This window comes from Somniosus microcephalus, chromosome 10 (assembly GCF_052327205.1).
Source record: "Somniosus microcephalus isolate GS21.2 chromosome 10, FLI_Smic_1.0, whole genome shotgun sequence".
Taxonomy (NCBI): domain Eukaryota; kingdom Metazoa; phylum Chordata; class Chondrichthyes; order Squaliformes; family Somniosidae; genus Somniosus; species Somniosus microcephalus.
This window is the reverse complement of record NC_140996.1, coordinates 212,765,737-212,783,574: the sequence shown is the minus strand read 5'-3', so window position 1 is coordinate 212,783,574 and position 17,838 is coordinate 212,765,737. Positions and strand designations below refer to the sequence as shown.

At 44.9% G+C, this 17,838-nt stretch overlaps 1 protein-coding gene across 1 annotated transcript; it reads right to left on the bottom strand.

The window, feature by feature from the left end:
- Positions 1-443: 443 nt before the first annotated feature.
- On the bottom strand, positions 444-17,439 carry LOC147112065 (protein XRP2-like). Its single transcript, XM_085998308.1, has 2 exons — positions 16,827-17,439; positions 444-1,334 (listed from the first exon to the last, which is right to left on the bottom strand). The coding sequence occupies exons 1-2, from the start codon at positions 16,929-16,931 to the stop codon at positions 444-446; spliced, it is 996 nt and encodes a 331-aa protein (XP_085854434.1). The 5' UTR covers positions 16,932-17,439.
- Positions 17,440-17,838: the final 399 nt, after the last annotated feature.

Here is a 17,838-nt window from a genome sequence, read left to right as displayed (position 1 = left end):
GGAAAAGCTAAATCTGAAATAAATATGTACAAACTTTTAATACGGGAAACTCTTTTTTTTAAACCGGCACCTAAAACTGGTAATAACGCTGTTAGTTTGCCGTTATTACCCACTGCTAATTCCGGCCCAATGTCTTTTTGTGCAAGATGTACACCCTGATCGACGTTCAAAATGTTCTATTAATTAGGTTGCATTACTTCAGGCATCAATGCAAGACCCTTACTGAGTGCCTTACAACATTACTGACCACTATAAAATCTGGTGTACCTTCACAGGGCAGTAAGTTACATAGAACTTCACAGCACAGGAAACCATTTAGCCCATTGTGCCCGTGTTAGCCCTTTGCTTAATCAAGTCAATACTAATACCACTGCCTAGCTTTCTCTATCCCCCCCCATAATCCTATATTATCACTGAGAATTTAAAAAAATTCAAATGACTTTTTAAATTTCTTTTTGATATTCAAAGTTCACATAGCCTTCACACTTCTGCAAATGAGGAAAGATGCAGGTCACTCTCAAACCACTGCCAATTCGGGCCATAGCTTGCGCCCTGGAAGCGCACAGAAACAGGACATTCCCTTCATGACAGCACTGGCCCTGGACTGCACTGCGCAGGATAGTAAACAAAAGATAACGACACCAAATGCAGCCGTGCGACTTTCGTACCTCATCGATTAACTTCCTGGCGTTGGCTGTGGTGTAATCTCCGGCAAAAAACACCACCAAGCACAACTCCTCACTGCTCTTTTGTCTCTGGCCCCGCGTGACTGGAACAATGCTCCTGTTCAACTCGGTGGAGATCCGAACCGATTTCAGCTCCTCGGATTCAGGAAGAAGAACGTAATCCTGCAGCGTCGCATCCTCGGGTAACAAGATCCAGTTGTTCTCATCTGCAACAGGGGTGAAGTCATGGATGTTGCTCCAGTTGTTGTTGAAGATGCTCAAGCCTGCATCTTTGAACTGGTAGCCCAGCTCGGGATAGTAATATTGGAAGCAACCAAACTTCATGCCCGTCGACGATTCGATGATGGGCTGCGTTGCACAGCAGAGGAAGATGTCCATTTTTCTGCAATCCCGAGTACGGAATTGCTGACAAGCCACGACACATTTGCAGTCTTTACATTCACGGAAAAACACACTGCCCTTGATAGGTCCCAGAAATATCCTGCAATTGGTGCAGTCGTCAATGGTGATGGTGGCAGAGTGGTCAAAAATGTAAATGCTGCAGTTCTGACAATCTTGGATGACAAATTGCTCACCAGCAACTTTACCAGGCAATCGGCCCACCGTCTGATCCTTCAAGCCAACCAGCATATAGTCTTTAACGTCAATCTATTGGAACAAAAAACAACAAAAAATTACTTTAAACACGTACAAAATACAAGATGCACTGCAGCAATCCGCCAAAGTTTAAGAACATAAGAATTGAGGAGTAGGTCATTCAGCCCCTCGAGCCTGCTCCACCATTCAGTAAGGTCATGGCTGATCTTCTACCTCAACTCCACCTTCCTGCACTATCCCCATATCCCTTGGTTCCCAAAAATCTATCGATCTCTGTCTTGAATATACTCAATGACTGAGCCTCCACAGCCCTCTGGGGTAGGGAATTCCAAAGATTCACCACCCTCTGAGTGAAGAAATGTCTCCTCATCTCAGTCCTAAATGGCCGACCCCTTATTCTGAGACTGTGACCCCTGGTTCTAGACTCCCCAGCCAGGGGAAACATCCTCCCTGCATCGACACTGAAACATACAAAATTCTTAGTGCTTGACAATGACATCACCTCTCATTCTTCTAAACTCTGGGAATATAGGCCGAGTCTACTCAATCTCTCCCCACAGGACAATCCCCCCATCCCAGGAATCAGTCTGGTGAACCTTCGTTGCACTCCCTCTATGGAAAGTATATCCTTCCTTAGGTAAGGAGACCAAAACTGTACACAATACTCCAGGTGTGGTCTCACCAGGGCCCTATATAATTGCAGTAAGACGTCTTTACTCTTATACTCAAATCCTCTTGTAATAAAGGCCAACATACCATTTGCTTTCTTAGCCTGAATGTTAACTTTCAGGTGATTCACGTACAAGGACAACCAGGTCCCTCTGAACACCGACATTTCCCAATCTCTCACTATTTAAAAAAAACTGATTTTCTACTTTTCCTACCAAAGTGGGTAACTTCACATTTCTCTACATTATATTCCATTTGCCATGTTCTTGCCCACTCACTTAGCCTGTCGATATCCCCTTGAAGCCTCTTTGCATCCTCCTCACAACATACATTCCCACCCAGCTTTGTATCATCAGCAAACTTGGATATATTACATTTGGTCCCCTCATCCAAATCATTGATGTAGATTGTGAACAGCTGAGGCCCAAGCACTGATCCTTGCAGTACCCCACTAGTTACAGCCTGCCAACCCGAAAATGACCCGCTTATTCCCACTCCCTGTTTTCTGTCCGTTAACCAATCCTCAATCCATGCTAGTCTATTACCCCCAATCCCATGGGCCCTAATTCTGTTTAATAACCTCTTGTGTTCACCTTATTGAATGTCTTCTGAAAATCCAAATACACCCCATCCACTGGTTCCCCCCCCCCCCCCCCCTTATCTATTCTGCTAGTTACAACCTCAAAAAACTCCCAACAGATTTGTCAAACACGATTTCCCTTTCATAAATCAGTGTTGACTCTGTCCAATCTTATTATTTTCTAAGCGCCCTGTTACCACATCCTTAATAATAGATTCTAGCATTTTCCCTACTACGGATGTCAGGCTAACTGGTCTGTCGTTCCCCGTTTTCTCTCTCCCTCCTTTCTTAAATAGTGGGGCTACATATGCTACCTTCCAATCTGTGGGAACCGTTCTAGAATCAATGGAATTTTGGAAGATGACAACCAATGCATCCACCATCTCTATAGCCACCTCTTTCGAAACCCTAAGATGTAGGCCATCAGTTCCAGGGGCTTTATCGGCTTTCAGTCCCCTTAATTTCTCCAGTACTATTTTTTTACTAATATCTTTCAGTTCCTCACTCTCACTGGACCCTCAGTTCTCCACTATTTCTGGGAGGTTTTTTGCATCTTCTTCCGTGAAGGCAGACACAAAGTATTTGTTTAATCTCTCTGCCATTTCCTTATTCCCCATTATAATTTCTCCTGTCTCAGCCTGTAAGGGACCCAAGTTTACTTTTGCTAATCTTTTCCTTTTTACATAGCTACATTAGTTTTACAGTTTGTTCTTCAACAGCACCTCGCAAACCCACGACCTCTATCGCCTAGAAGGACAAGGGCAGCAGGCGCATGGGAACACCACCACCTCCAAGTGCCAACATCATTCGGACTTGGAAATATATTGCCGTTCCTTCATTGACACTGGGTCAGAAACCTGGAGCTGCCTACCTAACAGCACTGTGGGAGTACCTTCACGACACAGACTGCAACAGTTCAAGAAGGTGACTCACCACCACCTTCTCCAGGGCAATAAATGCTGGCCTTGCCAACGACCCCCACATCCCATGAACGAATAAAAATGTACAAAAATTTCTGATCAAATATTCTGAACGGAGAGACGAGTCTTGGTGCGGAAAGCTTTTGACCTATGAATGCACCACTACCTAAATTTTTGAAACCCTTCGCCCATGCTACATCTAGTTAAGGGAAAAACTAGTCTCAGCTGATCAGGACGGTGGCTAGTGCAGGGAAGCCCCAAGTTCCGACCTTGAACTGCGTTAAATTAGCTGATCTGAACTGGAACAATGATCAGGGTAGTATAATTTACATCAGTAACCCTGAGCGGGGTGGAGGAAAAAAAAAACATGGCCAGAGCTCCTGATTGCCGTCAAGAAGCCCCTGCTTGTGGTGTAGATGGGGATGAGACAGGGGACAGAATCATGATCAGTTGTGATGACTCTCACAATAAAACAGCCCGTGACACTCATTGTCTGTGCTCACACAAAGAACGACGACTTAGGTGAAGTGCTAGATGTCCACAGACCCGTGCCCAAACTGCTGATCCACTTAGGCTTGTTCCAACATCCAAGATTACAACTTTCCTAGCAATGTAAAACCAGCAGAGAGGAGCAGTAAAGAAAGAAGTCTGTATGATTATCAAGTATTAGTAGCGTATCTATATGAAGGGAAGAAAAATGAACGTAACCCCTGTTACTCCGCTTAAATCAAACCTCATGTCTGCCAATACGCAGTAGAGATTCAGTAGGTGAAATCCTATCCCAAATTAGGTGATGTGTGACAGGAAGCAGCCAGCCTTGCTTCCCTCCTACACACGCCTTCAAGATCAACTTTTTTTTACTTCTCAAAATGAAAACGGTTTCAGCGCACACGCTCCCGAGCTGTGCCAAGTGCAGCAGTTGCACCAATGCCAGGAAACCCACCAGTTCCGACAATAGCTTACCACAATGTGCAAACAGCACAATGACATTTCGACAAACAGCCGCTTTCCACATACAGTAATACCTATTGCTTTGTACATCGCTGGTATTGGTCAAGTAACTTTCACCGTCAATTCAGTTTTGTTAGTCGAGTTAGACCGCATCTTGAGTACTGTGCTCAGTTCTGGGCCCCGCTCCTCAGGAAGGATTGGCTTTGTGAGGGGGCGCAGATTCACCAGAATGATACCGGGGCTAAAAGGGTTAAATTAGGAGGACAGGTTGCATGGACTAAGCTTGTATAGAAGATCATGGAGTGATCTAATTGGTGTTTAAGATGGTTAAAGGATTTAATGGGGTAGATGGAAAGAAAACTATTTCCTCTGGTGCAACAGCCCAGAAGAAGGGGGCATAACCTTAAAATTAGAACTAGGCCGGTCTGGGGTGATGTTCGAAAGCACTTCATCACAGAAGGGCAGTAGAAATCTGGAACACTCTCAAACAGCTGATGAGGCATGGTCAATCAAAAATTCAATACTGAGAGATTGCTAGGTGTTTGTTAGGCAAGGGTATAAAAGGGATATAGAGCATAGGTAAGCGGAGTTGAGGTACAGATCAGCCAAGATCTAATTGAATGGCGGAACAGGCTTGAGGGGCTGAATGGCCTATTCCGATTCCTGTGTTAGCAGAATCGCACAAAGTTTATTTCAATATCCATATACAGGAAACTTTTGATTTACCGGCACCTAAATAACCGGAAATCTCGGTTAACCGGCAAAATTCAGGAGTAGGTTCAGCTAAGTTTTACTTCATATTCTACTTGCCTTCCTCGAGCTGTTGCTGTGCAAGGGTGTGGCTGCAGCTGTTGCTAAGCTACAGAGACACTTGCAACTTGTGGCCATTGTTCTGAACCTGTTGCTAAGCAACAGGGTTTGTTGCTTTATACGGAGCTCTCAGCTCTCCGTATCTTTTACTATAGCTTTTGGTTATCTGGAATTTTTGATGAACCGGCACCACGTCGGTCCCGGATAAATAAAAAAAGTTTCCTGTATTGGCTACAACTACAAATTAAACATGCAACTAAATTTTGAGGAACCACAAAATACATGTGGTAAATTGGTTATGAAAGGCACAAGAAACACACACAGTAAAAATTGTTTCCACTGTGCCCAAATGTAGGTAATTGTACTTTGAAGTGTTTGGATAACCCCATTGGGTGTGAAATTTAGGTGCTGTACATAGGAAGGAGAAAAACTTTGCTTGACCAGCAGGAAGGTTCAGCTGAGCTTTCAGAGTGACGGGTTAACACGTAGGCTCAGATTTTGCAGTAAAAACAACAGCGAGGCTATCTCTCCCAGGAGACTCGGCATTGAAACACATGGTAGTTGCAGTACTTACCCACTAAACACGCCAGAAAAAGTGAAGGCTTGTCCATTCAAGTGCAAGTGGATTTTTAACAGCATGATAAGTCGCAATTACTGCCAAACAACTCCTCTGGCCCTGAAAATTAACTTTTACAAGTGTGGAGCCTCATTCCTTCAGATTTTAATTATTGTTGGCGATTTAGAAAAATAAAAAATTTAAAATAACTTTTTTTTTAAGCTGCGTCTTTTATCTCTCTCAAGCCCATCTTTCTTTCCCTCTCTATTTCACTTTCTGTACATGATTTGGCATTGAATTAACTATTCTAACTTCCACTTCCTGGTTCAGACCCTGCATACCTCAGTAAGGATTCTTCAATCTGATTGGTTAAGGAGATACACAGTTGCTTGCCAGATCCCCTTAGAGGGCACCGTGCCAAAATGGATTTCTAATCACTGCAACTTCCAGTGTAAGAGCCCATAGAAAGTCTGCGGGCAAGTGCAATGAACAGCCAGCCCCGTTCGTTCACTGCTGATTGCAGACGAGGCTTCAGTTTAACGCCTTATCCAAAAGACGCCAGCTCCGACAGTGCAGCACTCCCTCCGTCTCCGGAGTGTGACTTCAACCCACAACCTTCCGACTCCGAGGCGAGAGTGCTACCAACTGAGCCACAGCTGACCACACTAGTGGCTTTGAGCCAGAGATCAGCCACGATCTTACTGAATGGCGGAGCAGGCTCGAGGGGCCAAGTGGCCTATTCCTGCTACTAGTTATGTTCTTAGTTCTTGTTTGTGTAATCAGTGACTTCAGACATCAATAATTTTCTTCAATGAAGAACATCCATTTACACGGATTTCTTGGTTATCTCAAACTCAGCTACAATTTTCCCCAAAGAATACCGGTTTCACATCCCTTCTCTACACAATTAATGCAGGTCGAGGAAATTAAATAAAAAACGGCCTAATTAAAAAAAAACTGGGACCTACAACATGAAGGAATATTCGAGTTAGGAAGTTAACTCACACAAGTCTAACCTAATTACCTAATTATAAAATGCTGGTGCCTGCAGTCCTAGAAAAGGTCACCGTTAGTTCAAATATCCAGTAGCCTTCCAGCTTGGGCAGACGCGTTTTAAAAAAAATTCATTCTCGGGATATGGGGGTCACTAGCAAGGCCAGCATTTATTGCCCATCCCTAATCGTCCTCGAGATGGTGGTGGTGAGCAACAATACAACAGTGTATGTCAAGTTACCAGAATCTAACCTGTCGACTGACCTGCAACGTCACAGCTTGCCTATGACTAGAGTTGGGCAAGGTACTGAAGGTAAATAAATTGCCCATACAACTGCACCCCAGCAAAGAGTAACAACACCGTTAGGTGAGGGGAAGAGGGACTTGGTCACTTTATTTTTAAAGATGATTTTTTTTTTTTTTTTAAATAAATGATTTGTAGTTCCCAGGCATGACACTGCCCCAAGCACAATAACACTAATCAGCACTTCACCCCAACAACCCTTACGCTTTGGAGAGCAGGGTTGGGGAGCAGAGAGCGAGAAAGGACTCCAGTAACAGCCACACTGTATTCACATCTTTATCCTGATAGAGAAATAAACAATAGCTGAAGCAGTATGGTTACTGCATACAGTAGGGGTAGAATACAAGAGTAAAGATAAATTAGTACAAAACAGTCAGGCCACAGTTGGAATACCGTGTACAGTTTTGGGCAACGCATTGTAGGAAGGACATTCAAAAAATCACAGCGTACAGCACAGATTCACCAGAATGATGCCAGGGAGGGAAAACTATCGCGATGCGACTCGAGATACTGAGACTCGTTCCACCAGAGCAGAGAAGGCCAAGAGGAGATTGAATAGAAGTGTGGGTTTTTTCCCCCCACAATGAAAGGTTTTGATCAAGTGAATAGGGAAAGGCCATTTCCTCTGGTCAGGGAAGTCAGTGATCAAGAGTCTTCAATGAGGAGGGAGATGGAGCAGGTAGCGTGGAATGCTTTGCCCCAGAGAGTGGCCGAGTCAGAGTCCATGGCACCCGTTAAGGGAAAACTGGATAAATATTTGAAGCAGAGGAACACACGGGGTTGCGGGGAGGGAGCGGGACAGAGGGATTGTAAAATGTTGGTCCCTTAGAGGATGAGACCAGGAAATTAATGGTGGGAAACAGAGATGGCAAAAACACTGAACAATTATTTTGTATCAGTCTTTACAGTAGAGGACACTAAGAATATCCCAACACTGGACAAACAGGGGGCTCTAGGGGGGGGGGGGGGGGAGGAACTAAATACGATTAAAATCACTGAGGAAGTGGTACTTGGTAAAATAATGGGACTCAAGGCGGATAAATCCCCTGGACCTGATGGCTTGCATCCTAGGGTCTTGAGGGAAGTGTCGGTAGGGATTGTGGATGCATTGGTAATAATTTTCCAAAACTCACTGGACTCAGCAAAGGTCCCGGCAGATTGGAAAACTGCTAATGTAACACCCTTATTTAAAAAAGGGTAGTAGGCAGAAGGCTGGAAACTATAGACCTGTTAGCCTAACATCTGCGGTTGGTAAAATGTTAGAGTCCATTATTAAGGAGACAGTAACGGGACATTTGGATAAACATAATTTAATAGGACAAACTCAGCATGGTTTCATGAAGGGGAAGTCATGTTTGACAAATTTGCTGGAGTTTTTTGAGGAAGTAACATACAGGGTGGATAAAGGGGAACCAGTGGACGTAGTGTATTTAGACTTCCAAAAGGCATTTGACAAGGTGCCACACAAAAGATTATTGCTCAAGATAAAAAAATCACGGGATTGGGGGAAATATTCTGGCGTGGGTGGAGGATTGGCTCTCTAACAGAAAGCAGAGAGTTGGGATAAATGGTTCGTTCTCAGATTGGCAACCAGTAACTAGTGGTGTTCCGCAGGGGTCAGTGCTGGGTCCCCAACTCTTTACAATCTATATTAACGATTTGGAGGAGGGGACCGAGTGTAACATATCAAAGTTTGCAGATGATACAAAGATGGGACGGAAAGTAGTGAGTGAGGAGGACATTAAAAACCTGCAAAGTGACAGACAGGCTAAGTAAGTGGGCAGAGATTTGGCAGATGAAATACAATACTGGAAAGTGTGAGGTTATGCACTTTGGCAGGAAAAATCATAGAGCAAGTTATTATCTTAATGGCAAGAAACTGGAAAGTACTGTAGTACAAAGGGATCTGGGGGTCCTGGTGCACGAAACTCAAAAAGTTAGTATGTAGGTGCAGCAAGTGATCAAGAAGGCCAATGGAATGTTGGCTTTTATTGCTAGGGGGATGGAATATAAAAACAGGGAGGTATTGCTGCAGTTGTACAAGGTATTGGTGAGACCACACCTGGAATACTGCATACAGTTTTGGTGTCCATACTTAAAAGACATACTTGCTCTCGAGTCAGTACAAAGAAGGTTCACTCAGTTAATCCCGGGGATGAGGGGGTGGTCATATGAGGAGAGGTTGAGTAGATTGGGACTCTACTCATTGGAGTTCAGAAGAATGAGAGGCGATCTTATTGAAACATAAGATTGTGAAGGGGCTTGATCGGGTGGATGCGGTGAGGATGTTCCCAATGTAGGGTGAAACTAGAACTAGGGGGCATAATCTTAAAATAAGGGGCTGCTCTTTCAAAACTGAGATGAGGAGAAACTTCTTCACTCAGAGGGTGGTAGGTTTGTGGAATTTGCTGCCCCAGAAAGCTGTGGAAGCTACATCAATAAATAAATTTAAAACAGAAATAGATAGTTTCCGAGAGGTAAAGGGAATTAAGGGTTACGGGGAGCGGGCAGGAAATTGGACATGAGTCTAGGTTCGGAATGGTCATGGCCCTGTGGGTAGTGGAGTGGGCCCAGGGGCCATGCAGCCTGTTAGATTTCAGGAGATGGTTTTATTCCTGTTCCTGGCTGGGGTGGAGATCGCCTTTACAGATGGTAAGTACTGTAGAAAATATAGGGACAGAGTGATCACCTAGATGGGTCGGAGAGGAATTTCCCAGATTTTTTTCTCCCAAATTGGCCATTGGGTCTTTATCTGGTTTTTCGCCTCTCCCGGGAGATCACATGGGTTCGGGTGGATGCAGAGTGATAGAAGATTTGAGGTTAGGATCAGATCAGCCATGATCTTATTGAATGGTGGAGCAGGCTCGAGGGGCCGATTGGCCTACTCCTGCTCCTATTTCTTATGTTCTTATTTTCTTATTACTTTTAGATTGCTCTGGCATGGAACAACAGTTTATGGTTCCAATATTAGTTTAGTTTTATACTCTCTCGGTATTTTAAGCTGTAACTTTGCAAAATTACATTTACGCTTAATAACCCATGTTCATTTTAAATTATGTACTTACTCCCACCCAAAAAGCATAAATTATACTTAAATTGGAGTTTAATAATAGCGTGTCAATTTTTTTTTTTTTTTTTTTTAAATAAAGAGAGGGGGAATGGACAAAGTAATGATGTGATTGAACCTGGGAGGGAAGGAAAGGAGGAAGGAACGAACCAGTCAAGGGCTGGAGCGGGGCATAACTTGTGATTTGGGGGGGGGGGGGGGGGGGTGGAGGAGAGAGAGAGAGAGAGAGAGAAAAAAAGAGAGAGGGAGAGAGAGAGGGAGAGAAAGACAAAGTAGGGTAGAAAAGAAAAGGAACAAAGAGTTTTACCGGAAAGTGCCAGGAGCAGGAAGAGAGTGTGAATTAACTGGGGTCTGAGCAGGTCAGGGATGAAGCAATGAGAAGGAGCAAATTATGACAAAAACAGCTTGCATTTATAAAGCACTTCTAATGTAGAAAAACATCCCAAGGCACGACAGAGGCGTATGGAAAAAGATACCCAAATAGGAGGGGTGAACAAAAGCTTGCTTAAAAAGTCAGGCTTTAAGGTAGCTCTTAAAAGGAGGTGAAATGGAGAAGTTTGCTGGTGCAGAATTAGTTTTGGTGGAATAAAATTCGGAAGACAATTCAAACACCTTGAACTCAATACTCTTGCATAAACCAGGATCGCACAACTGATTGCCCACATAATAATCCGCATTCTTCAATTTCCTTGAATCTAAACTTGTTGCATTAAGAGGGCACGCTCAAATCACAGAGCAAAGCAATTTTCCACTATGAGGCACCCAGGTTTGGACTGCAAAATGTCAGCTGTGGCTCAGTGCGTGGCACCCTCGCCTCCGAGTCAGAAGGTTGTGGGTTCAAGTCCCACTCCAGAGACGAGAGCACAAAATTCTAGGCAGAGAGGTGCCGCCTTTCGGATGAGACGTTAAATCGAGGCCCCGTCTGCCCTCTCAGGTGGACGCAAAAGATCCCAGGGCACTATTTCGAAGAGGAGTAGGGGAGCTAATCCCGGTGTCCTGGCCAATATTTATCCCTCAACCCACAGCACTAAAAGATTGTCCGGTCATTATTACATTGCTGTTTGTGGGAGCTTGCTGTGCGCAAATTAGCTGCCACGTTTCCTACATTACAACAGTGACAACAATTCAAAAAAAGTACTTCATGGGCTGTAAAGCGCTTTGGGACGTCCAGAGGTCCTGAAAGGTGCTATATAAATGCAAGTCTGTCTTTCTTTTGCAAGTCACTCATTAGCAGGTGGGTTGAGATGGGCTAAACATTTGACTTGGGGCATAGTTGATCAGAAGGAAGAGAAATGTTCCTAATCGTAGCCAGAAAATCACCTGCAATGGCTTCTCATGCCACTCCCGCATCGTTACCTCTGGTGTCCCCCAAGGATCTATCCTTGGCTCCCTCCTATTTCTCATCTATATGCTGCACCTTGGCGACATCATCCGAAAACAGTGTCAGCTTTCACATGTATGCTGACGACACCCAGCTCCACCTCATTACTACTTCTCTCAATCCCTCCACGGTCTCTAAATTGTCAGACTGCTTGTCCGACATCCAGTACTGGATGAGCAGAAATGTTCTCCAATTAAATATTGGGAAGACCGAAGCCATTGTCTTCAGGCCCTGTCACAAACTCCGCTCCCCAGCCACTGACTCCATCCCTCTCCCTAGTGTCTGTCTGAAGCTGAGCCAGGCTGTTCGCAACCTTGGCGTCATATTTGAACCTGAAATGAGCTTCTGACCCCATATCCGCGGCATCACTAAGACTGCCTATTTCCACCTCCGTAACATTACCCATCTCCGCCCCTGCCTCAGCTCATCCGCTGCTGAAACCCTCATCCATGTTTTTGTTACCTTTAGACCTGACTATTCCAACGCACTCCTGGCTGGCCTCCCACATTCTACCCTACGTAAACTTGTGGTCATCCAAAACTCGGCTGCCCGTGTCCTAACTCGCACCGAGTCCCGTTTGCCTATCACCCCTGTGCTCGCTGACCTACATTGGCTCCCGGTTAAGCAGCGCCTCAATTTCAAAATTCTCATCCTCGTTTTCAAATCCCTCCATGGCCTCGCCCCTCCCCATCTCTGTAACCTCCTCCAGCCCCACAACCCCCCCCCAACCAACCCCCCGAGATATCTGCGCTCCTCAAATTCTGCCCTCGAGCATCCCCGATTATAAATCTCTCAACAATCGCCGTGCCCCAAGCTCTGGAACTCCCTCCCTGAACCTTTCCGCCTCTCTTTCCTCTTTAAGACGCTCCTTAAAACCTACCTCTTTGACCAAGCTTTTGGTCACCTGCCCTAATTTCTTATGTGGCCCGGTGTCAATTTTTTGTCTTATAACACTCCTGTGCAACGCCTTGGAACGATTTACTACGTTACAGGAGCTATATAAATACAAGTTGCTGTTGTTGTTTTAAATTTGGATTGGATTCAAATCCAGAGCGAGATGAAGAGGCAGTGTGCTAACTGACCGCACTGCACAAAGCTCCCATCATTTCATTTATTATGTTAAACAAGGTAAAAAAAAATTAAAATCTGAAATTTCAGATCATGGGACGTGGGAAATGGAAACGTTACACTAATGCAGTTGGGACTAAAGCATTTAATTGGGGTCGAGTGGAGGAAGCTGGTTGTGCCAAACTTGAGTCCAGTGTGCTTGATGCAGGCAATGAATGCCCAAAATAGGAATCATGTCAACATCCTTTCCACTGACTACAGGAAACAAACCCCACCAGAAACCGATCTTGCGTCTGTAACTGTAGCCCAGATGTCCGTGTGCTTTTGACGGGAGTAGCTGAGTTTAATTATACTAGGATGTTCAAAGCACGAGATAACAACCTAGAAATTGATTTTTTATTTTTTTATTATTTATTTATTTTAAAACAGAATATTTCTATTGCATAGAGGGATAAACCAAAACATGCCTAAACGCATCGCCCCCCTCCCCCCCCTTCAACTACATGCTGGAGAAAGATCCCACACTGAAAATAAGTTCCCCCTTCCAGTCACACTGTCACCAGTGAACAGGAAACACAAACTGACAGATTAACAGTCACCACAGTCCCATGTCTTCTGTCATGTCAATATTTAATCCACAGTAAGCTCGCCTCACTTTTATCCCAATGTTTAGACATGTGCATAATTATAAAAAGTTTTTCTCCAAACTTTAAAATCGAAAATGAGAAATATATACACCATGGATTTTTGTCTTGCATCTTTTATGTTGACAATCACACTGGCAAAACAAAGTTAGCCAGATGCTGGGGACTGTCTGTACTCATTTGCACTGGGCTTTTTGTTTGCTGAGCAAGACAATTGCTCGATTGTCCACAATTCATTAACAGCCATTAAAGTGTAATACCCGTCTCCGAAAAACACCTAACAGTTCTGTAATTAGGACTACACGTTTACTTAGTGGCAAAAAACAATGTACCGTCATGGCAATAGTTTTTGCAAATAGATGAAATCTATTTCCAATGCTTGTTTAGAGGTTATTAAAAAGGTAGCCAGTTACCAGTGTCCTGCAAAAATTAGAATTGATTGTAGTAACCTGCATTTGTCATAAGAGGTTTCCCAAGCATTACTCAAGAATCACGAGCTCAGGAGGCTGCTCAACTTATCCAATTAGTACCTTTAAGGCAGACTCCAGAGAGCCTTCACATGCAACGTCAAGTGTGAGTCATTTGTACAATTTTTGCAGCCATCAGTAGCAAGGTAACCTTGAAACTAGATTCACTTCAATACTTCACGAAACAGAAAGACCGAGGTCGTTGCACGGGGCACCAATGGTAGATAGAAGAGTAGCAGAGACTATGGAAATCAAGTAGGATTGAGGAGTTGACGTCAAGGTTGTTCAATTGCAGACAGAAGGGACAACTGAGGGAGGTGAAGTTTACCATAATTGTGAGGTCTTGGGAAAGACTGCAACAGGCCAGTCTTCAGCACAAGACTCTCTTAAAATAAACTGCAGATAACCCGGCACACTTAGTTGCTTTGATCTTGCACAGAAGCATATGCAAACTTCCAGCAATACAGAACGTGGTTCCCTTTTTGCTGTTTCAAAAAAGTAGCCTTGGGTGGGGCACAGCAAGCTAGGGTTGCGAAATATGCAACGTATGTACCTACCAAATCTCCTTCCCAACTAATTCTACAAGGAGGCACTGTCTGCAAACAAGGTTCTCTGTTGACTGCCTTTTTGAAGAAATCAAATTTATATCTTGCAATAAAATAACCATTGCTGAACTTACACTTCATTCAACAACCAACTCTTTGCAATTATCATTTGAATCACAATGAAGACTCATTTGTTTACCCTTATGCCATTCAGTAGAGTCAAAAGAGGGATATGCAGAGATTCAATGATTCGCAGTGGAAGACATAAATTGAGCGATTAAGCAAGGTGTTTAATATATTTAACTGCAAACAAGCTAATAAAATAATTACTTAACCATTAGAGCCCCACTCCAAAAGCCTTTTCATTTAACATTAAGCAGATTAATAACTTAGCCTTAGTTGCAAGAACCAGGATAGGAAACTGCATGACATCTGGGTCAATATTCAGCAAGCTATTAAGGCAAAGAGCTAATTTATGTGGGGCAAAGATCTGATCACTAGCACTTGGAGTTAAACATCACAATACTAAGAACACCAACTTAACGAATCATGGATTGGTGCTGATTGAGATGGGAACGATTTAAGAGACATGTCCCCAGGCCATCACCTTCATGCATTTCATTGCAACGCAAAAATTCATTCTCGGCCAAGTGGTGATTGCCCAAACGGCCGAGCTGTCCAGCTCCCTATGGTCATCCACCGGCCCGGGCGAGAATGGGATCAGGATTGGTTGTGAAGCCCTCCACAGGCAAACTGTCGCCACTTAATCATCCAGACTCTCAGAAGAGCAACAACAAAGCCTGCAGAGTTAAATGCGGTCAGCTGAGGAGCTGCCAGCATGGCAACACAGTAGGAGTCAATGCCTTCAGGAGAGGACGATAAGGAGAAAAATGGGAAAGATAATAAAACTGTTTGAACTGAGCTGCTGCACTCCAGCAAAGGAAACTGCAGAAAAAAGTATTACAATGAACATTAGCAACATAATTTCTAACCAAAAATCAACTGGAACAGGCATCACTGCCCAAATAGAAACATAGAAGATAGGAGTAGGCTATTCGGCCCCTCGAGCCTGCTCCGCCATTCAATGAGATCATGGCTGATCATCCAAATTCAGTACCCTGTCCCTGCCTTCTCCCCATATCCCTTGATCCCTTTAGCCTTAAGAAATATATCTAACTCCTTCTTGAATATATTTAATGAATTGGCCTCAACTACCTTCTGTGGTAGAGAATTCCACAGGTTCACACTCTCTGGGTGGAGAAATTCCTCCTCATCTCTGCCCTAAATGGCTTACCCCTTATCCTTAGACTGTGATCCCTGGTTCTGGACTCCCCGACCATCAGGAACATCCTTCCTGCATCTAGTCTGTCTAGTCCTGTTAGAATTTTATAAGTTTCAAAATCAATGTGCTTCCCTTACAATTGGAATAGATTCTTGACTTCTGACAGCAGTCTTACAGTAATGATGCTAGACTCTAGTTTACTGAAACTAGACCCCCACCTCAAGAATGATTCCACTCTGGTCCAACAAGTAGACTGCACCCTGTATATAACCAGACAGCTCCACCAATTCAGAGTGCAACTTACCGCACCACATCTCAGTAGAACTGCAGGAAGAGGTCGTCTTGTGGTTTAATTAGCTCTTAGCTACCCATCACAGCATACGAGACCTCCATTGCAATTGTAACAACTTGACCAATAGAAGTATTTGCAATGATCAGGAACACATTTGTTAGAACTGTATGTTACCAAACTATGTAATTTTGTAGGAGAGATTTAGCAATATGGCCAGAAACCACAGACACTACAAAATATCATGAGAGGCCAACAGGACAAAACACTTAAGTTTTTTTCCCTCCTTGCTGTTGGTGACTTCCCCATGCTTAGCCAGGGAACACTGCAACTGGGGGGAAAAAAGAGAGCAGTTTCAAAAGGGGAAATCGGAACGAAGCTCTTTCTGGAAACCTCCTTCGGTGTTGCTAAGATTTAACAATGTGACCCATTTCTAGAAAGGAAAACACCACTTTGACCACAAATCTAAAAATAAGCAATGACACTCACTGACCAGTGGGACCTTAACTCTGCTCACTTTTTAAAATTGGGTTCAGAAGTCTGAGCTGAAGTGAAAAGGTTGACAAGACTTAACTGGAGCAGACTGCCGAGGCGGACAAGTGCTACAAACATTTTTGAAGTATAACTATATATTTTTGAAGTCAATATTTTTTCCATACAAACATTTAAACACTGCCATTATAGGCACAAAATGCATGGGTAACTATTATTCTCCTGCCCAGAATTAAACGGTGATTTTTTTCTGCAATTTGTTTCTCTCTGCAGATTTGAAGATTAAGAAATCAGCCCAAGGGAGACGAGAAGAGCCTGATTGCTCAACACTGACTGCAGGGCAGGGCAGGGAGGCATCAAACCCGGAGACTGCGCTGCTCCACTTCGGCCGCATCCCCCAACCTCCCCCCACCCCGGGGGCCCGTCCCTCATCCTCCCCCCACCCCGGGGGCCCGTCCCTCATCCTCCCCCCACCCCGGGGGCCCGTCCCTCATCCTCCCCCCACCCCGGGGGCCCGTCCCTTACCTTCTCCCGCTTGTCCCAGCTGTATTGCTTCGGCTCCTCCTCGGCCGTCGCGGCCTTCACGCCTCGGTTTTTCCCCTTGGATTTTCTAGAGAACAAGCAGCCCATTTTTCACTCGACGGCAAAACCACCTCCGCCCCGCGGATCGCGCTCCCAGCCTGGGTCCTCTTCTCCTCCTCCTCAGCGCTCTCGCAATCGGCCCCTGACAACCGCTTCCCGTCTCCCTGCCTACCGAACCCGCCAATCACAGCGCGGCTCCGCAGCCCCGCCAATCACAGCGTACCCGAAACCTCCGCTTCTCCAATCACAGACTCATACAGCCCCGCCAATCACAGCTCGGCGTCCGTAGGCCTGACCAATCACAGCGTATCCGATACCTCCGCTTCTCCAATCGCAGACTCACACAGCTCCGCCAATCACAGCGGGGCTCAGCGTCCGCAGGCCTGACCAATCACAGCGTACCCGAAACCTCCGCTTCTCCAATCGCAGACTCACACAGCCCCGCCAATCACAGTGCGACGGCAGCACAGGCCCGCCAATCACAGCTAGGCGTCCGCAGGCCCGACCAGTCACAGCGTACCCGAAACCTCCACTTCTCCAATCGCAAACTCACACAGGCCCGCCAATCACACTAGTCAATCACAGTGCGATTCTCCAATTATTTCAATCAAACGCCAGCTAACACTGACCAATCATATTGTAGTAGGAATCACCTCCGCCAATCACAATGCCGAGAGGGCTTGACGCCCATTCAGTCATCGCGGTCGTTCGGACCAGCCAATCACAAAACCTCCAACGCCAGTCCCGCCAATTACAATCTCCGGGTGGTAATCGTGCCGATCACACCGCAGTTTAATGCTGTCAATCACCATAGAGCTCAGACTCATCAATCATCTTCGCAAGCATGTGTTTCGCCTCAATTCTAAACTGGCTAATGGTGGGTACATTGGTCGTGGAGGTTCAGACCCAATAATCACAACGCACCCAATCAACGGTCAGATTTTGCATTTAGCAG